Below are 20,548 nucleotides of genomic sequence, written 5' to 3' on the forward strand. Positions count from 1 at the left end.
AGAAACAAGACGGGCGATTGTTGTCGGGCCGTGGCCCGGAGAGTGCGGCGGCGGCGGCGGGGGGGGACGGAGTGTCTCTGCCTCACGGCGGGAGGGCAATCCCTCTCGCACCGACGTAAGGGCCGCCTCGGGCCTGGGAGACAGATTGAGCTCCCAGGCCTGCTGTGGCCTCCCTCAGCACTCAGCCTCTGTGCGGGCGCGCCCTTTCAGCCTCAGTTTCCCTTCCGTGGTGTGGGATCGGGCTGCGAGAATTGGCCGAGTGGCCCGCCCTTGCAAAGCTACAGGCTGGTTAGCGAGGAAATGCGCTTGGAAACTTTCAGGGACTACAGAAATGGGACATGTATGCGATAGGCATCATGAGGTGGTCTTTCAGTTTCTTTTATATGTATTTAAATTTCTGGACTGCATTTCCCCTGAAAAGGGGTCCACTAAGTGATGTGCAAGCAAACAACATTACTCAGCGGTGCAGTTCTTCGCTTTACTTAAAACATTTATTTATTTAAAATATTTCTAGACGGCCTGCCGCTCTGGCGCAGCTCACAACGATAAAAATAAATAAATACTGGAAAAGGGAGAAACCAACAATGCAGAAAGCCGAAGCCGTCAAATGCCTCCAAAGTTAAAGGCGACGAAAAGTTCCCAGGCAGCCAATCAAAACATTTCCCCAATCCTGCAAATGGCGATTCAAGAATAAGCCTTCCGAAACCCTTGAAGGGCGGGGGCCGCCTTGGACGCGCTGGCAGGGACTTCCAAATCCCGGGGGCCACCACGGAAAAGGCACTTTTCAGCTGGTGGACTGAAACGGTCGAGCAGGCCCTTCCCTGTTTCGATGGGCAAGTGCGCTTCTTGCACTGACATCAAAGGGCGCTTCCAGACAGGAGCTTGCCGTGGGATGAGCGCTCCGTGCAGGCAACTGGAGCCGTCCCAACATGCGAGTCAGCCCTGCTGCTTATTCTGTGATGTCCCCGTCCCGCTGGTGTCCCTAAAACAACAGCCGGATCTCGCGCAGGTCCATAAAAGCTCAAGGAACTGGGGGGGGGGGCAACCGATGAAGGGGGATCTTCTCCGCCTAATAAAGACTGACGGGGGGGGAGGGAGGAAACCTGAGCTGTTGCTTCTGCTGCCTTCCGCCCCCCCCCCCGGGAGTGCACACGCACGCACCCAACCCCTAACACCGCGAGGAGATGGGGACGCGCCGTCAGTTCACGTCGCGTTGTATCGTTACAAAAACTTCCGTCGTAAATTGATACCTCAGGCGGGCGGCGAGAACGATCCCCCCCCCGGACAGGAGCCGTGGGAAAAAGGAAGGGGGAGGGGCGGAAGGAAGAGGGGCTGCGTTGGGGGCGGGGCTGCCGGGCCGCTGTCCGTCCTTTCCCCTGGTCGGACGCCAGGTGGCACCGGGCGGTTTGCGCTCGCGCTCTCCCCCCCACCCCATCTCTCCGTCACTCCCTCAGCCCGGGCACCAGCCAATCACCTCGCCAGCCGCTCCGGCCCCCACGTGGGATCCCCGCGCGGCGATTGGCGCAAAGCTTCAGAGACGCCGCAGCCCTTCCATTCACTTTGCGCTCTCGCTCTTCGCCTCCTCGGTTGCTCCCTCCCCGTTTGGAGCTCGACGCGGAGTTCTCGTGTTGCAGCGGCGGCGGCCTCGCCTTGCTTCGCCTCCTGTGGGTGGCATCGCCGGGCGGAGAGGAGTGGGGGGAGGAGGCACTTGCTGGCGGCCACTTTGGGGAGGGGGCGCCCCCGCCTTTCAGGGTTGTCTTTTTTCTCCTTTGAAGAACCGACGCCCCCCCTGCCGCCGCGGGGGTGCGCACCTTCTGGAGTTTTGCTCGGTCTCGGCGACCCCGTCTGGATTCGGCACTTCCTTGCGGCGGGGAGGAGGGCCGTGGGAAGATCCCTCTAGACGGGGCTCAGCGGGCTCCTCTCGCGGTGGAGCGGGCTCCCGCCTGCCTGCCTGCCTCGGTGGAGTTACTGCAGAGAAGGAGTCTCTCTCTCCCCCCCCCCCGGCCTCGGCTTTGTTGTTCTTCTGGTTGCATTCTCGCCTCCCTCCGCAAGCCGAGGGCACCGTCGCGAAGGAGTCGGAAGGGAAGGCCGCGGCGGCGGATCTTCGGCACCCCCCCAGCAGAGGGATCTTTTCTCACGGATCTGCCGGAAACAAAAAGAATGGCCCAGCCCGCCGCCGGCTTCGAGGTGGACTCGGAGTGAGCGCGCGTCTGAACGGGGGACCGCGGCCGGGGCGCGCTTCTCTTTTGCCTTTCCTTGGACGGCGCGGGACCCAGCGCGGGCCGGAGGAGCCCCTTTTCCAGCCCGGGGAGCGGGGTAGGATGCCCGGGAGGGGCGGCTCCATCTTGCCCGCCGCTACTGCCGCCCGCTTGGGGGAAGCCCGGCTGTTCCTTCTGCTGCTGCACGAGGAGGAGGAGGAGGCGCCCCAGGCTGCCGGCGGCGGCGGCTGCTGAAGCGCCCCGGCTCGCCCCCTTTGTGCCGGCGCCGGAGGGACCCTAGCTGAGGCCTTGGGGCCGGCCATGTATCCTCAAGGGCGGCACCCGGTGAGTGGCTCGCGAGGGGGGGAGGGAGCGCCTTCCGCGGCCCTTTGGTCCGGATCGTCGGGAGAGAAGCGGCCCTCGGGCGTGCGGGTGGAAACGGAGCAGCGCCCTCGGGTCGCGTTTGGGGCTCGCCCTTTGGCGAGACGGTCCCCGCAAGACTCTCCCTCCGCCGCCCCCCCCGTCTCGAAGGCGGAGAACCTCCCCGCCGCGCTGCCTTTCAGTTTCTTCTCTAATTGGCCGCCTGAGCGGACGGGAGACGCGGGGGTGCGTGTGAAGGGGATGGGTGTCGGGACGCCCCCAGCCAGTAGGCGAATCAGCCCGTGCCCACACTTGGCAAAGGACTTCGCAGTTTTGAAAAAACTGTTTTGGGGGGCGGGAGGGGGAGAGAAGGGAGAGGGAGGCCTTGAGGGGCTTTGTCTGTGTCTGTTAATTGCGCAGCCCCCTGTCTTTCCCCTTTTAATGGGGAGACTGGTGTGGAAAGCCTAGATTTTTCTCTCAACTGGTGTGTCTGTGTGAAAGACTTGGGGGGTATTTGGGGGAGGCTAGTGTTTAAGTTGAACTTCTCCCCAATTTCTGTGGGGGACTTTTGGGTGCCTGTTGTGGGAGGGGGTGGTGGGGCTTGGAGGGGCTTCAGGCTACTGGCTCCAGAGAGCTTATCAAGGAGCTTTCTTTTCTGAGGGGGGGTCTCTCTTTCTCTCCCCCCCCCAGGCACCTCACCAGCCTGGTCAGCCGGGCTTCAAATTCACCGTTGCAGAATCCTGCGACAGGATTAAGGACGAGTTCCAGTTCCTGCAGGCTCAGTACCACAGGTAAGGTTCCCTCCCACCTCACAAAGGTGGACGCTTATTCGCCACCAGTGTTGAAGGGTTAAAGGAGCAGGCCGCCTGGAGTGGCTTAGCAATCACACTGGTGTTGTGGCTGGCCTTCTCCTGGGGACAGCAAGGCTGCTTTTGTTCTCCCCCCACCCCAGGTCAGTTTGTTTGTTTGTTTGTTTGTTTGTTTGTTTGTTTGTTTGTTTGTTTGTTTGTTTGTTTATTTATTTATTATTTCAATTTATATACCGCCCTTAGCAGAATAGCTCTCAGGGCGGTGAACAAACAAGATAAAATACAATATATCATAATAAAAAAGCATAAAAACATATACAAACAAACAGCAAAAAAAACTACAAAAACACAATATGACAAAAATTAAAAAATACAGATTAAAAGATTAAAATGGTTAAGAAAATTAAAATGCCTGGGAGCATAAAAAGGTCTCCACCTTCCCCTGTCTTTTAAAATATCCAGGGTTTTCCAGAATGGTGTTCTGAAGCTCCCTCCATTTGGAGCTTCATTAATTTTCCTGCATGATCTCCTTAGTCGCTTTTCAGTGGAGGAAAACAAACGTTCCCCTTTAAATGTCTCTCCTCCCCCCCCTTTTTAAACTGTTCAGATTGCAAGTAAAATCCTAAGTGTGCAGACAGGCATTCTTAAGGTCCCTTACTACAGCCCAATCCTCTGCATGCTTTATTGGGAATCAGTCCCATTTATTTTAGTGGGATTTACTTCCAGGTAGAATGCAATCCCAAGCAGGCTTCAGTGGATGAGCCAGGGGCTATGTGCTTCACACCAAGAATAAATGTGACTTGCTGCTTCAGGGCTCAGGGTTGTAATCTGCACAATTTCCAGGCATTTTGGAAGGATTTGCTAAAAAGATCCCAAGTGTTTGATGAATTCTTTCTCCACCCTCAAACCCTAAGATTAACTCTTCTGTTTTTAACTTGCAAACATCGTAAGTGCCTCAGGACAGGACACTTTTCCAGGGTTTTTTTAAAGGATCCTCCAAGAGTTTGTTTCTATGCAGTACAGAAAAAACTGAAGGGTATTGCTTCACAGATTTTTGAAGCGTTTTGTTAATCCTCTATCAGGAAGGGTTGCCTTTTCATTGAGGCCACCTCTGATTTTAAAAAACAAACTTTTCTAAATCTTCAGCAGACAGAAGAGCAAGTCCCGCTCAAAGGCTATTTTGGCAGCATAATTCAGAATCAGCTGCATTTTGGATGACACTTCGTACATTTTTTAAAAATCCAGTGAGTCTCTCTCCCGACAAGGACTTAATTAGAGCTGCACTTCATTGGCCCTTGACCTTGTGAACCCATTTGGAATCATCTGTGTAAAGGTTTAAGTTCCTTTGAGCATGTGCAGAATGCCTCCCCTTCTTCATAGTTTACATATTTGCAGAGTTAACAGAGAAGGAAGGGGCTTCCAGGTCAAAAGGTTTGACTTTCAGGTACCCTTTTACCTCCCCCATGCTCCACACCCCACCCGTGCCACCACCATCTTTGAAAATTGCGAACTAGCAACTTGTGTGTTTGGGAGACGTCTGAGATGTGAAATGCCCTTCTATCATTTTCCCCGCTCTTTTCTTTCTAGTCTTAAAGTGGAGTACGATAAACTTGCAAATGAAAAAACAGAAATGCAACGGCACTACGTTATGGTAAGAGAGTTGTTATAGCAATTGTCTGCATGGGAACTGTGTTAGGGCAGCCTTTCCCAATTGGGTGCCCTCCAGATGTATTTGGACGACAACTCCCATCTGCCCCAGCCAGCATGGCAGTATTGCCTGGGACTGGTGAGGAGTGTAGTCCAAAACATCTGGAAGGTTCATTCGGACTTTGTGGAGTCTCAGAGGAGATTTCCATCCCTTGCTTCTTCACAACCTTCTTCCAGGACTTGGATTCCCGCATTGAGCAGAGGGTTAGACTCGATGGCCCTAGAGACCCCTTCCAACTCTTGTTCTATTCCACCTGCCACCTTCTCTGCGCCCTGATGTGTGCAGGCAAGCGCCTTCATGCACCTGGCTGTAGGCCCACACACCCATCCGTTTGGACCCAGCGTGTCCTTTGGATTGTCCGAAGTCTAGAGCACTTCCTGTTCTTGTCTTGGACAAGCTGCCCACATGTTGGATTTTTCTATATCTGGGGGCGGGGGAGTCTGTTGCTTCTGTGTTGGGTATAATTGAACAATGGCTGAGCTTATAAACTGCAACGAGACTGCTTTTTCCCTACAAACCTCGTGGTGGGCACGCAGCTTGGGCGGCACTTCCTTACTGGGGGAAACTCCCCGAAAAACCACGGCAGGACCAAGTGCTCTGTTGCACGGCGAACCCCTTTCTGCCCATTCCTTTCACAACAGTTAACGCAGCCTGGCTGTTGCCAGCGCAGCCTCTCCGCTGGGAATTAAGTCCCCGTGGCTGCGTAAGTGCTTAATCGCTGTGGTGTGTGGTCAGTTGCCTTTGCCCAGGAGAGCCCTTTCCTTGGCGGTGGCAGTGGCAGCAGTCCTTGCTGTTGCTAATAATCTCTGTGGTTGTGGCAGTTCAGTCAACGTTCTGGGTGGAGGTTAATAGCTCTGGTGAAACCAGCTGTCCGAGAGTGGCTGTTAGCAAAAGGTCGGCTGTGCCCAGCTGAAAAACACTCCTTTTTTTGCAGTACAAGTGCTGGGTTGACTCCCTGGCTGTATGACAGGCATGGTCACCCCCCTTCACCTGAGTAGTTGAGTTGGGTCTGACTACTTAACCACAGTCGTCCTGCCAGGGAATGGATGGGTCTGACCTCCACTGGGATCTGTTGCCTCATTGAACACCAGACCCATGAAGGAGGCATTGTGTAGTTCCCCGCCCCCAATTTCCAACCTAGGCTGTGAGGGCACCACCCTTAGCTTAGCCTCAGGGATATCCTATTTCCCAGACTGGTTCTCACAGAAGTGGTCTGGGCTGCACATCCTCATTATCATCATCATCATATTCATTAAGTTTATTCCCCGCCCTTCACCAGCAGGCCCCAGAGCAGGTCACAGCAATATTAAAAGACATGATTAAAAACAGCTTAAAACCAGTTACAAACTTACATCTCAGGTGTCAAGACCAAGGGTGTAGAAGTGTGTCTCTGCAGTGGAAACTGTACAGCAGAAGTGCCAAGCACACTTCTGTGAGGAGGGGATTCCACAACTTAGGGGCTGCCACAGAGAAGGCCCTCTCCTGCCCCCCCCAAGCTTCTGAGGGTGGTGGAACTACCTGAAGTGCCCCCTCTGCCCATCTCAGCACCCAAGAGGATCTGTAGGGAAGGAGACACTCTTTCAGATTTTTGGGACGAGTCGTTTATGGCTTTAAACGCTAGCATGAGCGTCTTAATTTGAGCCCAGAAATAACCTGGCAACCAGTGTAGCTGTTTTGAAACAGGAGTTCTATGAGATCTAAAGGGATCCCCAGGCAGTAATCTGGCTGCTGCACTTTGGACGAGCTGAAATTCCAAGTAGTCTTCAAGGAAAGCCATGTAGAGCTCATTGCAATAATCCAGTCTAGAAGTTACCAGAGCATGGAGTACTGTGGCCAAGTCATCTCTGGCCAAAATGGGCCAAAGCTGGCGAACCAGCCGGAGATAGAAACAGGCACTCCTGACCACCGAGGCCACCTGAGCCTCCAGTGACAATGTTGGATCCAGGAGCACCCCCAAGTTACAGACCTGATCCTTCCAGGGGAGCGCAATCCCACCCAGGCCAGGCCATCTCCCCATCTCCCAGATGTGAGAACTCTGGATACACAACACCTCTGTCTTCAGGATTCAGCCTCGGGCTATTGGCTCACATCCTGCCCATCACTGCCTCCAAGCACAGGCTAACACTTCAGATGCCTCTCCCGATTCAGATGGAGCGGATAGAGCTGGGTGTTACCCACGCAAATCTCCTGCTGACAGTTCCCAGAGGTTTCAATAGCATAAGGGGACAAGGTGGAACCCTGAGGAATGCCACAGGGCAGCTCCCATGGTGCTGAACAGAAGCCCCCCATAGCTGCTTTTTGGAAGCGGCCCTGGAGGTATGAGCAGAGACGCTGAAGCTCTGCGCCCCCAGCCCCCACCTCCCTGGGGCGCTCCGGAAGGATACTGTGGTCCACAGTATGGAAAGCTGCTGAGAGATGAAGGAGAAGGAGCAGGGTTGCGCTCCCCCGATTTCCGAAAAATGCCATCGACCAGGGCGCCCAAAGCAGACTGGAACGGATCCAAGTAATCATTTCCTCTGAGCATGCCTGAAGCTGGACTGCCACCACCTTCTCAAGCACCAAAAAGGGATATTTGCCATAAGGGGCCACAGTTGCTAATCTGTTCCTGGAGCGTATGGTACGGCATCCAAAAGGGGCTGTTCATGTGTGACACACAGCAGGGGGCTACAAACGGTCCAACCTCCCTATGTGCCACAACAATAATCATGTGACTCGGCATGTATGCAGCCAATTTCTGGATTGTTGAAAGGGCTTGTAGCCCTCACAACAATCTGGAAAGGGAGGGCAGTAATAGTATCCCATATTCTAGGTGTTTCTGTGTGGCTGAGAGAGAGAGTGGCTTGTCTAAAGTGAATTCTGGTGTCCTTCCATCCCTCCCCCCAGAAACTGTGTAGCGCCAGTCCTTGTTAACACTGCCCATGCATGAATAGGTCCTAGGCTATGGTCTGAGGGCACCGCCTTGCTGAAGCTAAGCAGGTCTGGGTCTGGTCAGTGCCTGGATGGGAGACCCCCGGGAACCACATGTATGCCTTCTTGGGTTCTATGATGAAAGAAAGGTAGGATGTAAATTTAAGAAATAATATTATCAGCTGTCCACCAGTCTAGCACCCTCAATCCTGGCTGAGCAGACAGGTCTTGGGCGTTAGCCTCCAGGGTCAAAGTGAAAACTTCTAGAAGTCCCTTAATGAGAGGTGCTGGATATCAAATAAGAGGCTTCCTGTATGTATAGCATGTTACACCCTTGAGCTGTGGTGTCGAACATAGCACAGAAATAGCTCAAGATGTCTCCCAAGAGTCTGGGTTGCTTCACATCCAGGAGATGTTGGGGGGACGACACCATCCATGCCCAGCTGTCCTAAGCAGCTTTCAGAGAGAAGGCAGCAGAGTCCAAGCTTTTGTCGCTTGGTTAAATACTTGCCAGCAGGGCACAGACTTTGTGGCTGCAAGGACTGAGTGGCAGTTTCCTGGGCTCATGCCAAGCGATAAGAATCCAGACTTTTCCTCCTTTTGCCCTTTGAGATTAGACACCCGTGCTCAGGATGCTGGTTCCCAAACGCTCCTTGTGTGGTTAATGAAGAGCTTTCCTCCGTTTTTGTTTTTCAGTACTATGAAATGTCTTACGGTTTGAACATTGAGATGCACAAGCAGGTGAGTGGCTTCCTTTGGAGCTTGTCCATCTGTCTACCTGCAGCTCTGTTGCCTCCTCCCTCTCTGTGGCTACTCCAACAACTAGGCTTGGGGGCGGGGTCAGAGCGTGTTAGGCTGTTGCCAGGGAGCTCTGGATGAAAACTAGGGCACTGGGAATTGTGCCCCACGGGAGTGAATTCAGAATGACTTACAGACATGAATAGGTACCCAGGACGGTGGACTTTGATTTGACATTTCAAATAATGTTTTTTGAGTATGACTTTCCCAGTGCTTTGCTTTGGGGATTGTGGACGCTGGCCCTTTTGTAATTGTGGCTTTGAGCAATGCCTGTGTATTTGTGGGTGCTCCATTTCACCAGAACAGCATTAGCCTCCCCGTCCCTCTCCTACGTCCCTGAGCACCTTCCTTTTCTCCAGCCAAGTTGTGCTTGACCGTTTCTGTCATGTGACTTGTTGCAATGTGTTAACGACCCCGGTACGTAGAAGTTGTATGCTTGCACCTCGGAATGTGCCGTGCGTAAAGCAACCAAATGCAATTAGCGTGGACTGCCAGCATAATATGATCCGTGGTAAGGGTGAAGCACAGCGTCCCGGTGAAGTGACCCCCAGTTACTTGACCGGGATCAAATATTCCGGGAAGCCAAGAAGCCAGAAGAATTGGCCTGTCTCCTGTGTAGCATAACTGTCATTAAAAACTCATATTTTAGTAGTTACTGTTGTTTTACTTTATTCCTTTTTTAAAAATGTCCTTTAAAATAAATACATAAAGTGTACCTGTAGCCTGGCTTTAGGTGTTCCAGGTCAGAGACTAAAGAGAAGAACAGCTCAGTGATCCATTCTCCCCTCCTTTTTTTGTTTTTTTGAAACTTCACTCCATGTTGCTTAAAGTTCTATTATACTCCAGTACAATTTTTAAAGGTAGTGAAGTAATTAGCAGAAACGGGAAGGTTTTTTATGTTTAAAGTTGCTTTCGCTCTATTAAAGTTAATACTTTAAAAATACGAGACTCATCAAATCCCCAATCCCACCACTACCCAAAAGTTGTAATTATCTTTTAGATAAAGGTTAGAAGGTTCTTGGGCTGAGGGTGGGAGAAAGGTGTGTTCTCAGGAAGCTGTAGAAGTGAGGAGGTATGGGAGGACACAGCTGGTTTTATGTTGTTGTAATTTTAATTTGATATAGTCATTAAGAGTCTACTTGTTTTATTTCTGTACACCACCTTGTGACAGTAAGGTGAAAGGGGTATATAAATATTCATATAAACAAATGTGCGTTGGTGGGAAAGCACTCTGTATGTACTCAGAGGCGCACTCGTTGTTTGTAAAATTGCTACATGCCTGTTTCTTTAATTTTATTTATTTATTTAAGCTTATATACCGCCCGACTAGCAACAGCTTTCTGGGCGGTGAACATTAAAAATACAATAAAAATAACACAATACAGTATATCACAATACAAAACTGTACAAAAACTGTACAGTCTAAAATCAAAATATAATAATTTAAAATTAACAGGAATTAAAATGCCTCAGAGAAGAGAAAGGTTTTAACCTGGCGCCGAAACGATGATAGTGTCGGCGCCAGGCGCACCTCCTCAGGGAGACCATTCCATAGTTCGGGGGCCACCACTGAGAAGGCCCTAGATCTTGTCACCACTCTCCGGGCTTCCCTATGAGTCGGAACCCGGAGGAGGGCCTTCGTAGTAGACCGTAGTGTACGGGCCGGTTCATATCGGGAGAGGCGTTCCGACAGATATCGTGGTCCCGCGCCGTATAAGGCTTTATAGGTAAGTACCAACACTTTGAATCTGGCCCGGAAGCATTAAAGGAGAGACAAGGCCAAAGAGTGGCGATGGTGTCACTAACACGGGTGGTTACAAGGCCGACTACAGGGCTCCATAAGTGGCCTGTACTTGTAAGGCAGCCTTCACCAACCTGGTGTCCTCCAGATGTTTTGGATGACAACTCCTGGCAGCCCCAGTCAGCACAGAGGCCTACAGCTTCAGTGGGGCTGACGGGAGTTATACTCAAAAACCTCTGGAGGGCACCAGCTTGCTTTAAGAGATTATTTGGGGTGTTTTTCCTGTACCACTGGGGATTTGGAACGCTTTTCCAGCACCCTACCGGTGGGAGTGTCTTCCAGCCCGCCGGATTCTGTCCTTTCCTTGTCATACCCCACTTTGCCTCCTGAAAGAGATGCTGCTCTGGTTTCCCAAGTGAGAGTCTCCCCAGGGCGATGGTATCTCAGGCCTGTTTCAGCCCCACCTGTTTGCCTGGTGAGGAGGCTACGTCTGCGTTGCTCCAAAGGCTCCCACAACCCCCACCCCAAGGGCGAAACAAGCCAAGCTGTTTGAGAATGCGATTTGCTGCCTTGATAAGCTTAAAGCCTGAAGAGCCTGAAGGCACGTGATTCGGCCTGATTAGTTGCGATGCCGCTTAGGGGAAGGCTGCAGGTTCAGGCCCCAGCTGCTGCTCTAGACGGAGCTGGGAATGTCCCAATCTGAAACCCTGGTGTCAGCATGGACAATGTTGAGTGCAGTGGATTAATGGCTTCCTGTCATGTTCTTGCTGTTTTCTGCACAAGACCCTTTTGCAAAAACCTACCTGTGGGATGCAAATGGTAGTGTTGTGAGGGGAGAGGTCCTCTTCTCCCCTCCCGTGCAGTCACATGAGCAAATATTTGGTCCAATTCCTCCTACCGGGAAGAAGGGCGGGATATAAATCTAATAAATAAATAATTAAAATAAATAGATGGGAAGGTGTGGAGCGGCATTGGAGATTGGGGGCGGGGAGGGAGCATAATTTCTGTTGCTTTCCCCTTCTGTCTCGATGACTGCTTTTGTCATCTTCAATAATCCTCCAGGCAGTCACACAGAGCATAACCGATGTACATGAACCAACCCGGACTCTGCATTTGTCGCCTGAGGCCTTCTCTGTGTGTCCCCTCTGAGGGAGGTCGGGGGGGGCAGCACCAGAGCGGGCCTTTTTAGTGATGGCTCCCTCCTTGTGGAATGCAATCACTATCTGTTTTTAAGCATCAGACAAAAATGCAACTATTTTATGCAAACGTTTGGCCTTTCATCTGGAGGGTTTTAGATACATATTTGTGGCCTCCTTTTTGCTCATCTTTCTAGCAGGGAGGGTTGAGTCAAGTTTCCCGTTTCAAATAGGTTATAGTTGTACTGTTTGGTTTTTTATTTTGGCTTTTATACTTGGCTTTAATGTTTGCTTCACTTTGTAAGTCACTTTGGATCACCTTTTGTGGAAACAAGCGATTGATAAATGCTAATGCCAAGGGTAATGCAAAGTCTTCTGGTCCTGTGCAGAGTGCCCCCCTTTCCCCACATGCTCCAGCTCTGTGGGGTTGTTGCTGTCCCTCCCCCAGAATTGGGCTCTAGGTTTTAGCAGCCTCTTCCCTTTTCCTGCTTTTTATGTTGGCTCCTCTAAAAGAATTGAATAATTCATGCTGCTTGGTGGGTGTTTGGCTTTGAGTGTAAGAAAACAAGGAGGTGTCTTTCAGAGTGGGGGGAGCTGTCTGGAGGCTTGGATGGGCAGTGGGTAATTATGGAGAAAGTAGGAAGCTTCCTTATACCAAGTTGGATCATTGATCCATCTAGTTCAGTACTGTTTGCTCTGACTGGCAGTGGCTCTCTGGGGGTTTAGGCGGGTGTGTCTCTCAGCTCTACCTGGAAGATGCAATTGGAGATGAATGTGGGGCCTTCTGAATGCAATGCAGTTGCTCTGTGGCTGAGCTAAAGCCTTGCCCAAAAAGACGTCTTAACAGAATAGCAAATTGGCGGCTGCAGGAGTGCCGTGGAAGAGCCTGTTGAGGCGGAAGAGCGTGATGCTTCAGACTTGGCAGTTTGGCAGAGCGGGGCTTTAGGGACGAGGGGAGGACAGTGAGCTGTTCACTCCCCACTCCACATCTGCTGCAAGCAACCCTCTCCCAAACTGTGGCTTGCTTTGGGGGACGGCTCCTTTTGATGTGCTCTTGGTTCCCTTGCTGGTAATTACAAAGATTTATATGTGGGGGTGGGGGGGTCGGCAGCTTTGTAGCTGCGTGTGTGTGATGTGTTCTTGTTTGAGATGGCATTTTAAGGACTATTGAGCGAAGTAGAATGAGCTGCCTTGATTGCAGGGAGAGTAAAAAAAACGATCCTATAATCTGTCTTCACTTTGTCTGGCTTGTTGATAGAGGATTTGTTAGACTTAAGTCGGTGGCAGCTCGCTCTTCTCTCGCCTTGCCTTCATACCCACCCACTTGCCTAATGCAGCCTTTGCCAACCTGGTGCCCTCCAGATGTTTTCGACTATGACTCTCATCAGCCCTAGTGAAGTTGCAGTCCAAAACATCTGGAGGTCAGGGCACCAGGTTGAGGACAGATGGTCTCATGTGAATGTTTGGAGGGCTCTGGCGTTTTGGGGATTGGACTTGAAGGCAAATGTCTGGGGTGGGGATGGCAGAGAGAAGCCTGGGGCTGGCAATCGTATGCTCCCTTGGCCGGATGTGGGACTCTGTGAAACACGATTCATAGCCAGGCTGGGGTGTGGGGAGGGGGCAGGGATCGGATGAACAAGACAGTTTTGTGTAGCTTGAGAAGTTTAGAAATGGCTGAAAATGAAACCTCGTCCAGTCTTCTTTAAAAATGCTATCTTTCACATAAGAAACTCTGTAGACCCTGTTGGAACAATTTAATTGTTCTAAAACTTTCTAAGATCCCCAAATGTATTTATACTACTAGTTACTAGTTACAGTAGGACAATTCAGGCTTGCAACAGGGTCTGCTTGGGAGGAAGCCGCTCTGCCACATTCAATGGGGCTTACTCCCTAGTTCAGCCTTCTCAACCTGCATCCCTGTGAATGGTTGGGCTCCCAACTGATGCACTGCTTGGTGGGGCTGTTGGGAGCTGGACTCCAAAATGGCTGGAAGGCCACAGGTGGTTTTTTTTGGGGGGGGGGGCTGTACCAGAGAGAAAGCCCCACTGCATAAGTGTTGGAGAAGAGCTGTGTGCCTGCCACCCCATCCTTTATTTAGATCCCAGCCAGCAAGATTTGGGGCGCATCCATCCTTGGTGTATTTATCTACCGCTGCCACCTTCAGTTGAACGTCATGCTGTGCGTGGTGAGGATCTTAGGATTTCATGCCTGGTTCCAGCCGCAGGGCAGTTCTGATCTCCGAAGCCCCAAAGGGTCTGTGTCCAACGCCTTGTTCTGTGTGAGCCCCCAACTTCCATCCCATGGTCAGCTCTCGGGATGCTCCTCCTCCTCCTGCAGGAATATGTTCCTGGCTGGGTCAGCAGTGGCTAGGAAAGAGCTTTAAAAAAAAAAGGTAGCAGCTCCTTGTTCTTCCTCTTGATGTCTGTGGGATGCCTCTTTGCTGACTCTTTCGAAAGCAGCTATTTGTTTCAAAGGGCCTTTGGGGAATAACTTTAATCTCTTTGCTCTATGTTGCCTTAGCTGGCTTTTTAAAGTCTTAAAAGGGTTTAGGGTGGTTTGGAAACCACCTTGTGGGCTCCTCTTTGCCGTGGGGATCACTGATTCTTATAAGTAACAGAATGCCTGCAAATGCTTTCGGGCATTGCTTGCTTGCTTGCCTTTTTTCTTCCTTAAATGTATATCCCCCCCTTCCTCCCAGGAGGAGCCCAGGGCGGCAAACAAAAACACTAAAAGCACTTTAAAACATCTTAAAAACAAGAGACTTAAAAACATATTCAAACAATATGTCTTTAAAGACATGTTAAAACAAAACAGCTTGAATACAGCTTTAAACACATCTTAAAAAGCAATTCCAGCACAGATGCAGACTGGGACAAGGTCTCGACTTAAAAGGCTTGTTGAAAGAGGAAGGCCTTCAGTAGGTGCCAGAAAGAGAGCAGACATGGCTCCTGTCTAATATTTAAGGGGAGGGAATTCCACAGGGGAGGTGCCCGCCACACTAAAGGTCTGCTTCCTATGTTGTGTGGAACAGACCTCCTCATAAGATGGTATCTGCAGGAGGCCCTCACCTGCAGAGTGCAGTGATCAACTGCATATATAAGTCATTAAAGCTGTAGATGTAAATCCCAGTATTACCATCTCCCTAATCCCTTCCTAGAAATACAAGTGCTTGTTTATCACTAAAGGATCCCTGCTGGCAAAGCATGAGTTCTGGGATGGTAGCCTGAGGGAAAGGTCAGGAAATTCAAGGATCATATGTCTATAGATTCCCTCTGGATCACAGAAGAGAGAGAAGGAACAGTAACAACATGCGCATAATTCATGGTTTCCTTATTCTAATCCTCCCAAGTATTTCACACAATGGGAAGGGTGATGATCTTGTACAAATGCTGTGGTGATTAACAGGGTGTATCTCACGGCAGTTTTGCTAGTGGAATGCAGCTGATGACAACTTGTTACTACATTTTCCTTTAAGGAAAGAAAAAAGGACATTCCATATGAGGAAGAGTGTGTGTGTGTGTGTGTTAGACCCTCCCATCTTGGACACACAAACAAGGACTGCTTTGCACATGGCAATTTTAAGCAAATTCATGAAGGATAAGCCTTGCCCACAGCTAGTAACTATCATTATTTGTGTGTTTATTGGTACACCTGTATATACCACTTAATCATAAAACAATGCCAAAGTGGTACATGAAACCATATGTATGCATGGAGTGTGGAAAGAGTTTCAGTGATAGTGGAAGCCTTACTTTACATCAAAGAATTCACACAGGGGAGAAGCCGTATAAATGTATGGAATGTGGAAAAAACTTCAGAAGTAGAGGAGAGTTAACTAAACATGAAAGAACCCACACAGGAGAGAAACCATACAAATGTTTAGAGTGTGGAAAGAGTTTTAGTGTGAAATCTAAACTTACTTTGCATCAACGAACCCACACAGGAGAGAAACCATATGAATGCATGGAATGTGGAAAGAGCTTCAGCAATAGTAGAAACCTTTCCTCCCATCAAAGAACCCACACAGGAGAAAAACCATATACATGCACAGAGTGTGGGAAAAGTTTCAGTTGGAGCCACAGCCTTACTTCACATCAAAGAACCCACACTGGAGAGAAGCCATATAAGTGTCTGGTGTGTGGAAAGAGTTTCAGTCGTAGTGAAAGTCTTACTTCACATCAAAGAACCCACACAGGAGAGAAGCCATATAAGTGTCTGGAGTGTGGAAAGAGTTTCAGTCATAGTGGAAGTTTTACTTCACATCAAAGAACCCACACAGGAGAGAAACCATATATATGCCTACAGTGTGGGGAAAGTTTCAGTTGGAGGCACCACCTTACTTCACATCAGAGAACCCACACAGGGGAGAAACCTTATAAGTGTCTGGAGTAACATCTTACTGCACACCAAAGAACCCACACAGGGAAGGAAACAAAAATGTATGAGGTGTGGAAAGAACTTCTGTCATAGCAAAAGCATTACTTTGTATCAGATGAAGTGGCTGCATGATGGCCCTACCTTCAGACTGTGTCCCTAGACATTATCCCTTCCCCTAGAAGCTGTTGACATGGACTCTAACATAAACAGTAAGCAAGGTTCATTACTGACTGGCCTGTTTTGCCTCTTTAATACGAAGAAGGGTATTCCTGTCTCATATTAGCTTATACTATTTGGGCAGATGCAAGTCACTAAACCTTGTGGCTAATGTTACTAGATTGCAACCTGCCCTGGGACCTGATGGTAAAGGAAAGGTATTATTATAGGCCCACTAGTCTTTCAGCCTGTGTAGATGCGGAGACAGAGTTGACTTCTGTGCTTGTTGCAGGGTTTGATCGTGTTCTCTGTTTCTCTGTTGAGTGGATCATCATTGCAGATAAGCTGTTGTTTCAAATTAGGGTGTTTGTCAACAAGGAGAAGCCTATCCCTGAAGCCCTGAGCAAAGGAGGTGGAATGTTAAGATGACAGTTACAAAAGGAACACTACTTAACATCTTAACATCTTAATATTCAATCGATTTAATGCATTTTACATTTAATATTTTAGTACTGGGTTTTGTAGTTGTTTATATGTTTAATTATGTTTAGGTATTTTTGGTATAATTTTTAAGTTTAATATATGTTTTTAAATTGTATATTGGAAGTTATATGTTGTGAACCGCCCAGAGAGTTTCGGCTGTGGGGCGGTACAGAAATATAATAAATAAATAAATAAATACACATCCGGGAACATAAGATAACCCCCCCCCCAAAAAAGAAAAATACAGATCTGTTTATGGAATGCTCTCCCCAGAGAGGCCTGATCAGCACTCACCTGCGCACTGTTTCTGCACCAGGCAAAGACATGTTTGTTTTCCTGAACATGTGAGCCTCACCAGATGATATCTTGTTGTATTGTTTGCCTTTAATCATGCTGTGTTATTTTATATTTTTACTTGGTTGTAAATTCCGTCAGGAAATCTTTTAGTGCTAAGCAGTGTACATATTTAATAAACCAAGCTAGATATCAAAATAAATTTCCACAATGAGTCATAAGTGGCTGGGTCGCATATCGGGGAAAGCCTGATGAGACAAGAAGGCTTTTATTAAGTGTCCTACACTTGAGGGTTAAATGTGATTGTGTTGGTCATTTAACAGGACTGATTCCAACTTTTAATGGAGTTAAACAGGGATGTACTTTGGCTCTCTTAACTTCTGTATTAACTCGATCAAATCCTTAGGAAAGGGAAATTGACATCCTCCCAAGTTGGCAAACATACCCCTGTCAATCCTTCTCTGTGCAGATGATGCGGCCCTTTTATCTTTGTTGAGCATCAGTCTGAGACTTCTCTTTAAGTGCTTTAGCCTCATATTGTAAAGAACAGCTGACAATTAACTATGATAAATCTAAGGCCCTAATTTTTAATGGGAGGAGGACTAAGCATCGATGGCAATTAATGACCATCGAATTGAGCAGGTTATTATCTATAGATATCTAAGTGTAATATTTTATTCAACAGGCTTGTGGATAGTCCAAACAAAAAATGCCATTGCGGATGCTCAGAGAAGCTCAAATGCACTCCCATCTTTTTTTTTCCATCAAAGGTGGTCAATATATTCCTGCAGACATCCAAGTGTTTGTTGCCAAGGTTATAGCCCAGATGTTGTACGGCTGCCAGCTATTTGCTTTTGATGATTTTCCCCCCTTTGAGGTCGTACAAACTAAATTTATAAGAGCAATATTAGGAACCCCAACATATGTCCCTGGCACAATGTTGTGGTTGGAGGTAGGCCAAATCTCTGTAGAGGCATGCGGACTGATACATAAGATAAACTTCTGTCTAAAGCTGATGTTTTTTCCAGTGGGATTAACTCCTTTGACTCCTTGATAGGTTTCCGCCGAGCCTTGAAGACCTGGCTGTTCTGGCAGGCGTATGGGATTTCTGGGGTGGGTTAGTTTTTAATGTTGTTGATTAATGGAAGAGGGGTGATTAGTTGATTATTGAGTGTGGTTTGTACTGGTTTTATATTGTATTTTATTTTATTGTCAATGTACGTCACCTAGAGTGGCCGTTAACTCGGCCAGATAGGCGACTCAAAAATAAAATTGTATTATTATTTATTATTAACTGATCTTTTCAGTCTAGATGGAAAAGGACATTGTCTGCAAAATTGCTAAATTTGGGTTTTTCTGCTGCCACTATTATGGCATTAGGATTAGGCTATGAAGCTAAAACGGCTGTCTCCCAGCGAATCATGGACATTGATCTACAAAATCATTTGAGCTTGGCCACACTTCACTCTAATTATGGAGATCATGTGAGAATGTTTACAACAACAAATTATATGACAAATTTGTCAATCCCCAAGTACAGAAAACCTTTCACGCCCGCTAGGCTCAACGTTTTACCTTCTGAGCTTTTAGAAGGCAGATTTAACAAGGTTCCAGTTGAAGAGTGTTTATGCCCCTGTGACATGGGAGATGTGGAAACTGTTGCTCATGTGCTGCTGAATTGTCCTTTTTATCGGGACTCCTGACTTGATCTTATCACCCAGGGAGATCTGATGCATTTTATTTAGAGTATTTACTGTCGGATCAGAACATGCAGGTCACACACAGTGTGGCAAGAATTTGTGCATCAGCTGTTACCTGTCCGAGAATGATGATGGAAAAATAACAATAATGATAGCTAACCTTTGGGGGGCTTTTTTGCCCACTGGGGTATTTATTCAACATCATCAGAGTCATATCATCTCAATCTGCAGCCGTTTGTTCCTTTCTCTGTATAATGTTGATATGTTTTTATAGTTTTTGTAATATTTTATAGTTCTGGTCTTTGACTGTAATAAATAATAGACCGATTGATATCGCGTGCCTATAAAGTGCATTGCTGTTGCTTGGCTAATATCAATAGCGAGGGAGTTCCAGAGGGTGCACAGCAAGGTGCTTTATACTGAGTCAGATCCACTGGTCCATCTAGCTCAGTATTGTCCGCACTGACTGGCAGTGGCTGTCCAGGGTTTCAGGCCTACCTAGAGATGCTGCTGAGGACTGAACCTGGGACTTTATGCATGCGAGGCAGATTGATGCTCTACCACTGAGCTACAATGGCCCTTCCCCATAGTAGGCGCTACTGCATGAAAAGCCCTAATCCTGGAGCAGACCTCAGGAGTGCAATAATTGCAGTGACCAGGCAGGATCATAATCTGCATATCAACTGCTGGGGTTCAGGAGTGGGAGAGGGACATGGCGCTCATGTTCTGCTTGTGCGTTTTCCAGGAGGCGTCTGATTGGCCACTGTGGGGAAACAGGAATCTTTGGTCTGGTCCAGCAGGGCTGCTCTTAGTGAGGTTTGCTGCTGCTTAAGTGACCTCCTAAAATGTGCATGCCTCCAAATTATAAAAGCATGGAGGCCTGCAACCAGCATGTGTTGCATATATAGAGTATTCTCATTGGGGAGCTGCAGTGGGCAGCTGTAGCCTCTCTGTGTGTGAGTGTGTATGTGCAGGCATGCATGCACACACAGAGGTTTGCTTCAGTGTAACATGTGGGATAGGCCTGAATTTCCTCTCTGTGGTGTGATGGATGTTCAAGCAGCAAGGGGGGGACCTGGCATGGTTTCTATATGCTGTCACTGAATTGCCTCTGTTTAAGGATTAGTGGTTGATTGGCTTTTAGTGCTTGTGAATTGGAAGGGGGAGAAGAGAAGGGCTTTCTTTTTTTTTTTGTTAAGCAGCTGGATGGGACTTGCTGTTCACACAATCTGACTCCTTTACACATAGAAGAAGCCCGGCTGAATGGGGAGGCAGCCTTGATGAAAAGGCCTTGATGATGAAAAGATCCACCCTCCCCTCCCCTCGCCAAGATTTTCTGCAAGTAAATCCCAGCCACTAATTGTGGTGTAGATGCTGCTCCAGCCTTTCAGCTGGGTTTTGAACAGACAGACTTCTCCGGTGACCTGTTGTAGCCCTTTCTGCACGCTGTGGAGGAGACGCTTGAATAATTCATGCTGTTTTGTGCCCTCCAGACTAGATCTCCAGAGCCAGGCCTTCCTTGGTGGGTGTTTGGCTTTGAGTGTAAGAAAACAAGGAGGTGTCTTTCAGAGTGGGGGGAGCTGTCTGGAGGCTTGGATGGGCAGTGGGTAATTATGGAGAAAGTAGGAAGCTTCCTTATACCAAGTCGGATCATTGGTCCATCTAGTTCAGTACTGTTTGCTCTGACTGGCAGTGGCTCTCTGGGGGTTTAGGCGGGTGTGTCTCTCAGCCCTACCTGGAAGATGCAATTGGAGACTGAACTTGGGGTCCTCTGAATGCAAAGCTCTATGGCTGAGCTACAGCCTTTGCCCCCAAAGACCTAAAATATGTCAAGTACAATCTCTCACCGCTTAAGACAGTGGTAGATATGTGAAGGGCAAA

The 20,548-nt window shown here is 48.7% G+C and overlaps 2 protein-coding genes across 10 annotated transcripts in view; both read left to right on the forward strand.

Moving 5' to 3' along the window:
- Positions 1-1,610: 1,610 nt before the first annotated feature.
- The window catches only part of TLE3 (TLE family member 3, transcriptional corepressor), a 60,700-nt gene continuing 41,762 nt past the window's right edge, over positions 1,611-20,548 (forward strand). For 7 of the 9 annotated variants that reach the window (XM_061595791.1, XM_061595793.1, XM_061595792.1 and 4 more), the window contains exons 1-4: positions 1,613-2,543; positions 3,249-3,349; positions 4,955-5,018; positions 8,679-8,723. In XM_061595791.1, the coding sequence (XP_061451775.1) occupies positions 2,520-2,543; positions 3,249-3,349; positions 4,955-5,018; positions 8,679-8,723 (234 nt within the window). In that variant the 5' untranslated portion in view covers positions 1,613-2,519. Of the gene's footprint in view, positions 2,544-3,248; positions 3,350-4,954; positions 5,019-8,678; positions 8,724-20,548 lie in introns of all 9 variants that reach the window. The other 2 variants (XM_061595798.1, XM_061595799.1) reach the window with 1 other exon arrangement.
- LOC133369722 (zinc finger protein 79-like) lies at positions 15,336-16,049 on the forward strand. The gene has a single exon (XM_061595204.1). The coding sequence runs from the start codon at positions 15,336-15,338 to the stop codon at positions 16,047-16,049; it is 714 nt and encodes a 237-aa protein (XP_061451188.1).

The sequence above is a fragment of the Rhineura floridana genome, chromosome 14, assembly GCF_030035675.1.
Source record: "Rhineura floridana isolate rRhiFlo1 chromosome 14, rRhiFlo1.hap2, whole genome shotgun sequence".
Taxonomy (NCBI): domain Eukaryota; kingdom Metazoa; phylum Chordata; class Lepidosauria; order Squamata; family Rhineuridae; genus Rhineura; species Rhineura floridana.

Bases quoted from the DNA above. Each gene is read 5' to 3' on its own strand.
- LOC133369722 (XM_061595204.1), top strand. From the start codon at position 15,336: ATGCCAAAGTGGTACATGAAACCATATGTATGCATGGAGTGTGGAAAG.